The 14286-nt window shown below is 35.3% G+C and overlaps 1 protein-coding gene across 4 annotated transcripts in view; it reads left to right on the top strand.

The window, feature by feature from the left end:
- The window catches only part of DIAPH2 (diaphanous-related formin 2), a 940316-nt gene that overhangs the window by 371335 nt on the left and 554695 nt on the right, over positions 1–14286 (top strand). For all 4 annotated transcript variants that reach the window (XM_011937272.1, XM_011937270.1, XM_011937273.1 and 1 more), the window contains one exon: positions 14119–14220. In XM_011937272.1, the coding sequence (XP_011792662.1) occupies positions 14119–14220 (102 nt within the window). The remainder of the gene's footprint in view (positions 1–14118; positions 14221–14286) is intronic.

Here is a 14286-nt window from a genome sequence, read left to right as displayed (position 1 = left end):
TTGTACCACGAATGTTCTCTTCCATACAAGTTTATGACTTAGATAAGTCAATAAGATGCATACATGAAAATTAATTAAGTAGGGCAGCATGTGGAAAATACCTTTCCAGTGCTAAAGGTAGATGAAGAATGTAGTGGTAATTAAAGAAGATTTCGTAGAGAAAGTGACATTTGACTTCAGTCTTAATGGATAGACAAAGGTTTGACAGCAAAAATGTGAAGGGAAGATGAACTGAAAATATTTTACAGTCATTCAGGAGTCCTGACATACTTTTGCTATCTTAGCTACTCTTGTCCTAGTAGACTATAGGGAAAAATCACTGAAAATTAGAACCTGTAATCTCTCCATCTGTATTAGGTACACAGAATAACAGTATACACAATGTCTCATGTCATATCAAGAGATGTTAAAAATGTGTATATTTTGGAGGCAGGACTTCAAGGATGATGCTACCTGAAAGTAACTATTTTATTTTCTGTACTCACTTATACCTGTTACATCTTATGTGCCTCAGTTTTCTTTAAATAGTGCACCAAGTATCAGATATAATCTCTGCCTTTTGAATGTCTTATCAGATCCAGTTCCATGAAATCTAAGTGGAAAGCTAGATAGATAGTTGACCCTTGAGTAACATGGCGATTACGGGTGCCGCTCGCCCGCCATGCAGTTGAAAACTTGAGAATAACTTTTGACTCCCAAAAAACTTTACTAATAGTCTACTATTGACCAGAAGCCTTACGGATAACATAAACAGTGGATTAACACATGATTTGTACTTCATATTGTATTTTACATGTGTCACATACTATATTCTTACAATAAAATGGGACAAAGATGAAAACGTTGTGAAGAAAATTTTAACACAGAGAAGATATATTTACTGTTCATTAAGTGGCAGTGGATCACCATAAAAGTTCATTCTTGTCATCTTCATGTTGAGTAGGCTGAGAAAGAAGAGGAAGAGGAGAGACTGGTCTTCCTGTCTAGGGTGGCAGAAGAGGAAGAAAATTTATATAAGTGGACCCTTAGCTGTTCAAACCTATTATGTTCAAGGGTCAGCTGTATTCTGCTTTTTTTCATTCTTCTTCACGGATTGTCATACTCAACTCTGGAGTCTATGTTTTTTAACTGATATTTTAGTAAAAATTTCCAGTAAGAAACAGGAATTTATTGTATCTTATAAGCCAGTTTGAATTTTTAATTTGATTTTATTATGACACTTCTGTTCCAGATTTTACATATTTACTTCCTGCTCTGTCTCTGTAGTTATAACCAGTTCTTAAGTTCAGATTCAAAGCATTCTGGGCTAAAAGCAGAGGCACACTTTGGTGGCAGCCATGAGGGAAGCAACAATGATCCCCCACAGTGATAGGACTGAAGTGGCTGGGGTGAAGTAAAGGCCAGCCTAATGGCGAGCACAGCGGGTTTGAAATAGTTTGCTAGGAAAAAGAGTCAGCAGGTTGCTGTCCTGATCCAGTCAAATACATTTGCTGTCTGCGACTATTAGCAGTTGCTTCTTACCTGGGCTATTACCTTCTCTTTTATCTTCAATAAGTTTCTAGTAAAACCTTCAATTTGTGGGATTTCTGATTTTTTTTTTAACATAAGACAGATTTCATTCTATTCTTTATGAGATGTTTTTTACTTTGTATGGTAATCGCTCTATCTGCAGTCTACAGTAGATTTCAGAAAACAGTCTACAGTAAGAATTTTAGGGGCTGTATATTAAGAATCCACTGTACATTTGAGTTTTGCTTTGCCTTCAGATTTAGTGTTTAATCTTAAACATTGCATTCATCTTGTATATGCCTTTATAAACAGTTATAGGGCCCTCTATTATCTAACTTTTGGCTATAAAATTAATAAGATGCACAGTGGGCAATTGCCGATTATTTTACTATAAATGGCTAGTTTTATGTTTTTGTTCTATATTGTTTGCAGTAATGTTATGAATGCTCTACAGCACTGAATATAGTATTAAATGGTAGTTCTCACAGAAGACAGAATTTGTCACAGCTGAGCCTTTATCCAACAATTCTTTTATTTTATTTTTTTTTAAGTTCTTAAAAGCTTACAGGCCAAACTGTTCCTGGCATTTAGTTGAATAAATACCTCATGGAAACTTATTGTTAAACTGAAGCTACCTAACTATATTTCATGATACACAAACACGCACGCGCGCACACACACACACACACACACACACAACAGTTGTGATTGTCAATGACTCAATTTTAAACTGAGTTTACTTTTTGGATAGGTTTCATAACACGTTGACTCCATTTACTTTGATAAATAGGTTACATGTTAAAATCAGGTTTATTTTCATAGATAGTATCAACATGCTACTTGCTAACTGAAATAGACCTTGACATAAAGCAGATTATTAGACTCAGGAATGTGCACTTACAGTAGAATATGGTTTTTGAGATCTGTTGGTCTAGGGCCCACAAGCTTTAAAATGACTACGTAGTGTCCAAAAGCAATGAAACTAACCTATGATGTGCTTGCTTAACATTTTATCTAGCTCAGTTCTGGACTTTTATTAGACTGAATTTTCTCTCTTTTGAGGACTTCAGTTTTTATCGAATAAAATTTTTTTACTCTTCCTATTTTGCATATTCCAAGTCTTTGATTGTTTTCAGTGACCTGGCAGAATAGCTATGTGGGAGGCAGAGGTTGCAGTGGGCCGAGATTGTGCCACTGCACTCCAGCCTGGGCAACAGAGTGAGACTCCATCTCAAGCAAACAAACAAACAAACAAACAAAAAAGAATATGCTCATTTTTAACTGCCTTTTGATTTCCTTTTCAATAGCAGATTATTGTTTTTCTTTTTTTCTTTTCCCATCTTCTCTACCTCTGTGACATCTGTACCTATAAAAGGGGAGAGAGGCAGTGGTATCTTATATTCATTTTAGTATTTATTGTTTACATAAATAGTTTTAATTAATTAATACATAAAATGCATTCTAACTTATTCTGCGAACCTAGCACAGTAATAGATTTTACAAATATATGCAAGATCCTTGCCCTCAGTGATATATCTAGTTAGTAATTGATTTAAAAATCAACAGAGTGTACCTTGAGAATCCTTTGTTCTTTCATAAAATCTCATTATTTGTCATTTCTATAAACCCAATGGTTGACCAAGCATTGCCTTCAGTGTTCAATTCCAAGATTTGGAAGATATTATAAAGAGGGCTTTCATGGGTTACTGTTAACAATATTTGCACTTTTCTATTTGGGAAGTATTTGTTGAGCTATTATAGAGTGTTGTGTTAGGTACTACAGAGCAGTTTTTCTAAAACTTGCTAATATTCAGAATTTCCTGAGGAGTTCTTAAGAGGTACAGGTCCTGAGGCCCTACCTGCAGAGATTTCAGCGTTCTAATTCAGTAGGTATGAGTGTGTTAGAATTCAGATTACAAGTAGATGAGAGAATAGGAGGGAAGAACAGGGAGATGGTATCACGCATTCTTCTAAGATGCTTGGTAGTATAACAGGATAATAGATTGAGGAGGAAGAGGGTAGTGAGTCTAGGAAACAAGAGAACTTAAAGCTTATTTGAATTTTGTTCTCGTATGTCTTTTTACATTTCCAAAATGGTCTCAAATATTACTTTTCTGCTTTCAAATAGGATTTCACCAACAGACTAAACTTGACTTAAAAAAAGAAACAAGGGGCCAGGCGTGGTGTCTCATGCCTGTAATCCCAGCATTTTGGGAGGCTGAGGTGGGCAGATCACTTGAGGTCAGGAGTTCGAGAACAGCCTGGCCAACATGGTGAAACTCAGTCTCTACCAAAAATGCCAAAAAATTAGCTGGGCGTGGTGGCAGGTGCCTATAATCCCAGCTACTCGGGAGGCTGAGGCAGGAGAATGGCTTGAACCCTGGAGGCAGAGGTTGCAGTGAGCTGAGATCATGCCACTGCTCTCCAGCCTGAGCAATAGAGGGAAACTCTGTCTCAAAAAAAAAAAAAAAAAAAAAAAAAAACCAGGAAGGAAATGAAATGTTCAGGTGCTCCCTGTCTGTCTTTTCTCAGAATTCTTCTAGTGTTTTTATCACCTTCAACAGTATGTACTGATGTGGTTTCTGAACTAAAGAAAATTACTCCTGAAAGATAAAATTGAAACCAGTTGGAATCCAAATGGAAAACAGGGACAGTCTACCTCTTGATGTTTCCCATTGAGCTCAGCCAGCAACAAACAAATTGAGAGACTCAGTAATATTTTTATGTGCATAGAATAAGAGAACTGTATTATATGAAATACAAAAGTCTGATTTATGTGTGTGTTTGTTTGTTTTTACAGAACTTGGTTTTCGTTTTATTATAAACCCGTATATCCCAAGTGAAACATTACCGAACACTGTAGCTGCTTATGAGCTCTCATTCAACCCCAATAAGGATGGATGGCAGAAACTAATTTTTTAATTTTATTAAAGTTGAGCTGCGTTTTCAGTCATTTTACATGAAAACGTATATGAAACTATATGGGGAATAAAATAAAAGACAGTGACAGTTTTCGATGAGATAATTGATCCCTGTAGGATTGGCACATTCAGAAACCATGAGGAGTATAAATGTGTTTGATTATGTGTATCCTACTTGAAAAACAGAATGTCAACAATTATAGCAAGGAGCTTCTAGATCCTAATTTGCAGGGGGAATGTTGAACATTTTCTCATATTCGCAAAAGTGGAAGCAAGTATAAATTGACCTCAGTTGCAGAAGGAAGGGGATAAGGAATCAGACATTTATTGAGCATCTTGTTATGTCAGAGGTTTGGAAACTGTGGTCGGCAGGCCAAATCTAGCTGACCACCTATTTTTGTAAACAAGATGTTATTGGAACACTTCCATCCTTATTTGTTTACTTACTGTTTCTGGCTGCCTTCACAATACAATAGCAGAGTTGAGTTGTTGCAACAAAGATGGTATAACCTGCAAAGCCTAAAATATTCACTATCTAGCCTTATATAGAAAAAGTTCACTGACCTTCTTTATGTTACTGGAGCTTTTACATGTATGTGCCGTTTCTTTCTCACAACATTCCTGTGAAGCAGGTGTCATCAGCACATGGTATAAATAATCTAAATTTCCTATACTTCAAACCTGATGAATACATTTTTAATACCCACATTTTCAAAGTCCTGAATCCCTACTTACATGATATCTAAAATTTGCCTCAACTGCTTTTCAAAGACTCTCCTGGTTGATTCTGGGAATCTCTGGGGATGGAGGTGATCAGAAACTAATCAGCTCATGTTCTTTGGCTTTGGATTCTTCCTCTCGCCTGTGCCTCCTGTGAGCATATAGCTCCGCTCTGCACAACCATTTTTTTTTTCATGTGGCAACTCCTCTGAGTCCTTGGATTCCTGACATAATCTCCAACCCTCTCACTCCAGTTCTTTGTACATAAGTTATATGGTTAGACTAGGTAAGTATGGAACACATGCCCCACCCCCCTCAACACCATTGTTCCATCTCTAGTCTCTAGTCTTTATCTTCCCCTACAACCATAAAAAGTTGATAACACCCAGCACCTCCTGCAGCAATCACCAACCATCCAATTCAGAATTATATTTTGGGCGAATAAGGATACCAAGCCACGTATAGAAAAAAACCACAGCTTTGAGTTAATATTCAGGAAAACACAGCAAAGCACTTTGATTAGGCCACAAGGAAGAACTCTATAAGAAATATTAAAGTGCGGGTTATACTCAGCATCTCCATGGAAATTTTTTTTATCTCAAATTATTTAGTAATAATATGTAGGAGGCAACTGTGAGTCTCCTAGTCTGAAAAGTCCTACATCGTCAACTTGAGATTATGGCTACAAATATTTCAGGATGTTACTTTGTTGAGTCTTACTCAGCAAGGTTAATGTATTTTGCATTAAACTGAATTGTGTGCAGGATCTGCACCAAGCTGAGATGGACCATATCAAATCAGAAAAGCCTGGGTGTGGTGAATGCCCAGACTGTATTCTCAACAAGTATTGTCCTATTGGCCTAGTGATACTGGTTTTTGTAGTATCGTAATTCTTACAGATATGCCTTTCTTCATACTTTGTTTGATGCACTTAGCTCTTGGAGTTGATTGCTGGACTCGCGGATTCGTGACATGAATTCTGACATTTAAAATAACAGGAAGTTCTTTGAATAAATGGGATAACCAGAAAAATGTCAGTTCATACTTACAAAGCCAGAGACAAGCAGTGGGTAAAGTGACTGACTTGAGCTTGAATAAGGTAATTCATATAGGTTAAAGGTTAACAGGAAAGCACCTTGACAACCTCATTTGTCAAGTATAGTCATGTACCACAAAACGATGTTTTGGTCAACAACGGACCGCTTATATGATGATGATTCCATAAGATTATAATGGAGCTGAAAAATCCCAATTGCCTAGTGACATGTAGCCATTGTAACATTGTAGTACAATGCATAACTCACATGTTTGTGTTGATGTTGTTGCAAGTATACTGTGCTGCCAGTAATATATAAGTATAGCACATACAATTATGTACAGTACATAATACTTGATAATAATAAACAACCATGTTACTGGTTTATGTATTTACTATATTTTTCATTGTTATTTTAGAGTGTACTCTTGTTTTAAAAAAAAAAAAAAAGTTAACAGTAAAATAGCCTCAGGTAGGTCTTTCACATGGTATTCCGGAAGAAGTCATTGTTATCATAGGAGGTGACAGCTCCATGTGTGTCATTGCCCCTTGAAGACCTTCCAGTGGGACAAGACATATAGGTGGATGACAGTGATATTGATGATCTTGACCCTGTACAGGCCTAGGCTAACATGTGTGTGTCTTAGTTTTTAACAGAAAGGTTTAAGAAGTAAAAAATTTTAAAAAGTTTAAACAGGAAAATGCTTACAGAATAAGGATATAGAGAAAATATTTTTGTACAGCTGTGCAATGTGTTTGTATTTTTTTTTTTTGAGACGGAGTCTTGCTGTCGCCCAGGCTGGAGTACAGTGGCCGGATCTCAGCTCACTGCAAGCTCCGCCTCCTGGGTTCACCCCATTCTCCTGCCTCAGCCTCCCGAGTAGCTGGGACTACAGGCGCTGGCCACCACGCCTGGCTAGTTTTTGTATTTTTTTAGTAGAGACGAGGTTTCACCATGTTAGCCAGGATGGTCTCGATCTCCTGACCTCGTGATCCGCCCGCCTCGGCCTCCCAAAGTGCTGGGATTACAGGCTTGAGCCACCGCGCCCGGCCATGTGTTTGTATTTTAAATCTGATTACAAAAGAGTCAAAAGTTAAAAAAACACGAAGTTTATAATGACTATAATCTACATTTAAGTTATTATTGAAGAAAGAAAATTTTTGTGGATTTGGTGTAGCCTATGTGTACAGCCTATGTCTACAGTGGTGTACAGTAATGTCTTAGGCCTTCACATTCATTCACCACTTACTGACTGACTCACCCAGAGCACTATCCAGTTCTGTAAGCTACCTTCATGCTAAATGCCCTATACAGGTAAACCATTTTTTATCTTTTGTATCGTAATTTTACTGTACAATTCCTATGTTTAAGTATGTTTAGATATACAAATACCATTTTGTTACAATTGCCTACAATATTCAGTACAGTAACACGCTGTACAGGTTTGTAGCCTAGGAGCGATAGGCTACAAGCCTGTGAGGTAGGCTATACCACGTAGGTTTGTGTAGGTGAACCCTATAATGTTCGCATAATGACAAAATCATCTAAAGAAGAACTTCTCAGAATGTATCCACATCATTAAACAAAATATAACTATACTACTTTGAGATAAAAACCATACTTCAGTTTTGGTATTTAAGTTACCACTTCAAACAAGGGAAATTCTTCCCTAAAACCTCTAAGACAACTTTATTTGTCCTTCCTAAAATATACATTGCCTGCTGAGCTATTGCGGCCCATTTGAAAATACACAACATTAGCTATGCTCGCTGTTAAACATAATGTTCTGGTGACATTCAGCAGTGTTCAGTAATTGGCTTAATGAACAGGTGTGCAAGTATATTAGTTATGCAGATGTTAATTTGCAGTAACATGTGCTTCCTGATTTGGGGTGTTCTTGTATAAACTACAACCAGTAAGATTTGTTCCTTAATTAGGAAATCACTACAAAGTATGTGTGTGTTATCCCTACCATTAGAACCATTAGTCTTGTTTAATGTGCTCTGAACTTCAGAAACACTCTTGGTAATGCCATTCCTATTGCTTCAGGTACTACACAGGTGTCAGAATGAAGTCTACCTTTCTGTAGGATGCCTTGGTTCATGTGCAGCTGTAGGCAACATGGAGAGGGGAAGCTTCACAGCTGTAATATGTAGCATGTGCGAGGAAACAGAAATGGAATCTCTTCCTGCCTATTGCATCAGCTTTCCCTCCCAAGGTTTAGTACACACATGTGTTATTCCTCACAAAATAGACTCAATAACAATTGAACACAAAATTGTGGTTCCTTACAAACTGATTCATCTTTACCAGCATTTTTAATTATTCTTTTCCATATTGTTTGTAATTCCTGTCTACACTTGGCCCTTGGGATTTCCAAGGTTAACAGTTTGTAAACTATAAAAATGGATGGGAATATTTGTGTAATGTATTCATATGAATTTTATTTTTATGTCAAAAAATGGGAAATTACAAAGGCTAATGTAGCAAACGCCCATCTACCAGCCACCCAAAATGAACAGATGTTAACATTTAGTCATATTTACTCCAGATCTTTGCTTTTAAGGAAATAAAACATTAGAGTTAAAATGGAAGTTTCCAAGGTTCTACCTATTCCAGCATCAGATTCCTCCTCTTAGGCAACCACTGTCATTAGCTGGTGAATATCTAGTCTATGTTTTTATAATTTTGCTACATATATACTCATCTATCAACAATACACAAGATTAGTCTCTGTTTTAATTTAGATGAATGTTATACTGCATGTACCATTTTACATAACTTTAATTTTTCCACTCAGCATTGTATTTGGCATCAATCCTTGTTGAAATAGATAGCTGCAGTACAATCACTGTAAATGCTGTGTGGTATTACATTGTATTAATATACCACAATTTATCCATTTCATAACCCCTGGGCACATGGGCTGTTTATAACTTTTCTACTGTTATAAACACTGTTGCAGTGAACATTTTTGTCTCCTTGACCATTTGACCGACAAGCAGAAATGTTGGGCTGTATTTATGACAAGCATACCTTCAAATATATCAGATGTTGATACATGTGTTTTTTAAGTCATTGCTGAATATTTACTGTCAACCGTTGGCATAATCAAATTCTTCTTCGTATCTTCATCAATACTTGCTATTGTGAGACTTAAACATTTTTTCAGTTTGATGACTGTTAATGGTATTTCTTCGGTTATTTTCATTTGCATTTCCCTGATCACTGGTGAAGTTTAGCATGTTTTCATTACTAGCTATATCACCTTGGGCATATGATTAAATTTGTCCGTGATTTCCTCATTTGTAAAATGACACTGGTTAGTACCTATCATATAAAATGGTATAAAAATTAATGCCAGATACAGAGCAGATATGTAATAAAACTTTGATTTTGGTGGTGCTTGCGAAGATTGTATGGGTGGTTACCAGTAGTAAAACTACTACTACTGTTGTGATTTTTGTTTTTTAATACTCTCATCTGCTGTGTATTGCATATGTATTTATCTATTGATCTCGTCTTCCTTGCCCTTTTTTTCCATCAGGTTCATGTGATATTTCTGGAAACGCATACGGATGATTCAGAATAGAGTAGAAAATAACAAAAAAAAAATCATTAAACCTATCACACGCAAAAACCAGAGTACATTTCCCCTACCTTTCATTGCCATTCTTGCACTTATTTTAATATTATCAAGTCATTAATTGAAATTAAAATATTGTATATTTCAACCAGTATGTTAAAAAATTATTTCCATGTAGCTGGAATCACCTCTGGAATTATATGCACATGGATAAAATATGTGTTTAAGTATATATGGATCACAGTTCTTATATTTGTATGTTATATGTAAAAGAACAGTTGGCATTTGCTTCTTAAATATACAAATATGTATGCGTGAAGTTACATAAATGTTCAGTGTGTTTGCTGATACTACTATTATTAGCTTTATTTACTGTGGCTTTGTATATAGTGTACTTTTTTGTTTATTTGTTTTCCTGAGACGGAGTTTCTTTCTTGTTGCCCAGGCTGGAATGCAGTGGCGCAATCTTGGCGCAGTGCAACCTCCACCTGCTGGGTTCCAGTGATTCTCCTGTCTCAGCCTCCTGAGTAGCTGGGATTACAGGCATGTGCTCTCATGTCCGGCTCTTTTTTTTGTATTTTTAGTAGAGACAGGGTTTCACCATGTTGGCCAGGCTGGTCTTGAACTCCTGACCTCAGGTGATCTACCTGCCTCAGCCTCCCAAAGTGCTGGGATTATAGGCGTGAGCCACTGCACCCGGCCTATATGTAGTGTACTTAATAGGAAGGGACATCCTTTTAATTCTCCTCATATTTCTTATAATATGATGCAACACATAATGTGATGCTGATTTCAAAGATAAGATGTTCCCTAATATAGAACTATGCTTGCAATAAGAAAATGAGAATTCACTGAGTAATATACATGTATTCATCTAAGCTATATTTTTATGGATAAAGAAAATTATAAATGTTAGGTACCTTTTGGGGATACTTCCATAATTCGTGGTTTACATATGACCATGCAGTATGAGTAGATATTTATGTGTTGTGTACCATTGTATGCTCATGCTAGGCTAATTCATAGTAGGTGTTCAAGAAATATTTGGTAGATTAATGAATGTGATTCTGACTATACAAATCAGTCTTTCTCACTGAAATTTTAAGATAGTTATACAAATTTTATTATGATTCATGGTTAGTTATCACTATGTAAATCATCCAGTGTTACCTATTTAAAATATCTTAATACTTGCTACAAATTATAACATCTTGTCACATGTTCTGTGTATCCACTGGGATAGCAGAAATTAATAGGAGATTCCTGAACATTGCCTATATTAGATTGGGGAAAGAATATAACCATGTTTACTTTATTTATGCTGATGAACATTTCGCAGTTGTAAAAGAATACATTTATAGTACAATTGCTTGTAAAAATCCATGTATTAAAGGAAATATAATAATACTCAGTGGGCATTTTATCTTAGATAATGAGTATCTGGATATTAACATATCTTTAATAATAATATACATGTCTTTATTATTAGGATTATCTTCCTACAGACAGTATTTTATAATGTTTCATTATTATTCTGTCTATTAGCAGTGCCAATTTACACACTCAAATTAATTCAATCTATTGGATTCAAACCCATTTGCAAAATGTTTTTTCATTTGTATGGGGAAGGTCACGTTTCACTGTAGGCCTCGTTATGAACCTGAGGACCATAGGGCAATTGATGATAAAATCAATTCATGAAGTTTTTATATCGAAACTTAAAAAAACTTTTTAGTTTCATCCAAGTAACTTCAAATAATTATAGAATTGCTAGTTATTTAATGTTTTGTAACCACTAGAAACATACAGAATAAAAGTATACTAGGATAAGTGACATTTTGAGGTCACTATGAAAGCAGGCAATTTTTAACATATGATGTGTTGAACACTATAGGGATATTTGATGTCTCATTGCTGTTCTTTGAATTCTCTATCTAAGCCTGTGGCCATGATCCCTAAGGAATGCTTTTAAAAACAAGAAGGCCAAAGGCAATAATAGCCACTGGTGTGTAATTATTTATCTTGGCAAAAATATGATTAGTTTTGAAAGCCTGTCTAGTTAGAGAACTGCTTTAAACTTGTTTTTCTCTTGTGATTCTCAAAAAAGCAGTGCCCCCTCATGGAATTCTTATCACTTTTCGAACCCAGGATTTAAGCCAAGTTGTATGACACAAGGAAAATATGTTGGGATTCAAGAAAGAAAACTGTGAACTATAGGTATTTAGGGCATCTAATCTTAATTTTAAACAATTTGTTCACTTGAAAAGGGGAGAGGCTAGACCATATTTTAATTAAAAAATGCAAAGATATAAAGTCATTAAATGAGCATTATCTATTCCTGGGTTAGTCAGGATCCTGTTAGTTTGCAGAAGCATCTTTATAGGTCCTTCATAGCACAGCATGTTTTTCCTATATGTACTTGGCTAATTAGTCTCCCATAGTGAATTTTAAGGCGTATTGAGAGATTAGGAAAATTTTCTTGACTATTTCCTTGACTGGGTTCAAATTAGTGAATGATTCTAGAAGTAATTTCAATATGATTCAGATACTTCACATTTTATAGACAAAGGGAAAGGCTATTGGACTGTCATTTTCTTGTGTACAGTTGTCTTAAGCTGGAACTGACCTGACAATTAGAATAAATTAAAATGTTGATGGTTGCATGTGAAAGATTTTATGCTCCTAGAAAGACCCTTTGAAGAATATTTGAGATATGTTTTAATATATTTTAAAACATATTTAGAAATATATACAGATAAATATAAACATAAAATATGTTCTTTTAATGTATTTTAAGATAAATATATTAAAAGTCACTTTTATTCCAGTAGTAGCAATGACTATTGTGTTGAATCCACATGGCAAAGATCGTAATTTTAAAGTGTTAATTATTATCCATTCTCCTTAGACTGCACATAACTTTAGGTTGGCCAGTCTGGTAAAATTTAGCACTGTTAGGACCTTAGTTATTCAAGTAATTTATTTTATTAATATCTGCTATTTCTGTAGTATGCTCATTTAATTTTTCTGTATTTTGTATTATTAAAACAAAGGAAGTCTTAACGGACTTCCAATATTTTGATGAATTCTATAGAGTGTTGCAGAAGTTTCCAGTATGATAATATCTATAAACATATTGCCTTAGTAAAAGTGTACTGTGGTTTTATGTTGCTTTTTCTCTAAAAAAGAAAATCGATAATGCATTTGTGGTCTTTTTAACAAAGATTAGATGAATTAAAATAATATCATTATTGCCTCAAAATGAAGTTATCTTTTTAACATTGATAAAGCAGCAGCATGATTATGGTCATATATGAACCAGTGATGTAATTTAGCAGCATGAATTTGGGGGCAAGGACTTAACACTCTACTTGACTGAAAAAGTATTGGCTTTATTTTTCTCATATTTTCTGATGGCCCCATTACTTACAACCCTGTTTTTATATTGGAAAAGGTAAACTGCCAACACTTGAGTACAATGGTAGCTATAAAATTTCTATACAGGAGGGGTTTGGGGATTTAACTTAATGCTTTATTTTCATAGCAGACAGCCACATTGTTTTTTGAGCTGGCCTACTTGGGGAGTTGGCTGATGGAGGTTATGGAAGGCTAAAGCCACTCCTTGGCACTGCTACTCCTTACCCTTTCCGTGCTTTAAACTGTTTTGAGTTATACTGTTACCTTCTGAAGCAAGCAACGTAAATCTTCTGTTGTAAGGAAGCAAATAGTATTTTTCAAATGGCGAGGGATACAAAGCTAACTTACACAAAAGATCACATTGCTGAGTCTATTTAATTACATGTATGCAAATGGTGCTACTGTTGTACAAATTGCAAATGGTTCATACCTATTCTTCAAAACAGTCTCAGCAGGAATATTTATATGGCAACCTGTTTAGCAGTTAAACTTACCTTAGGTGCTTTAAAGCAATTTCACTGAATTAAAGAAATGTTTAAATTTTTGCATATTTTAAGAGAAATGCATGTCTTCCTTTTCCCTCAATTAGCTCAGATTAGTGAGGTTGTACTGTACATTTAATTCCAGTACTGCTGTAGGTACCTGGTAAAGGAGTAATTAATGTTGTACATTAGGTAAGAAGGAGCAATTGATTTTTGGTTCTATTTGGCTTATCTTTTCTGCTTAAGTGCTGATATTTAATTTGTAGTGAAAACTCTAAAACAGCTCTGTATTTTTATGTTTATCCTGTTCCTTGAACTAATGAAATAAACACATTTATTGATTTCAGAATGAGCTTTATTAATGTAGTTAATATACCTTACTAATGTTATTCCGTGTACTTGGATTAGTACCATTATTGTTTATGAATCAACATTTTTTCTTTCAGTTCAAAAGAATGCAGAAGCATTAGAAGAAAAGAAGACTGGGCCTACAAAGAAGAAAGTGAAAGAACTGAGAATTTTGGATCCCAAAACAGCTCAGAATCTGTGTATGTAATATTTTCTTCGTAGAATTGGTGTAGGTAGTGGTGAGAGGGGTGGGAGCTGTTTAATGT

Source organism: Colobus angolensis, unplaced genomic scaffold, assembly GCF_000951035.1.
Source record: "Colobus angolensis palliatus isolate OR3802 unplaced genomic scaffold, Cang.pa_1.0 Scaffold161, whole genome shotgun sequence".
NCBI classification, from domain to species: domain Eukaryota; kingdom Metazoa; phylum Chordata; class Mammalia; order Primates; family Cercopithecidae; genus Colobus; species Colobus angolensis.
The sequence above is the reverse complement of the archived record's forward strand: the minus strand, read 5'-3'. Positions and strand labels throughout refer to the sequence as shown.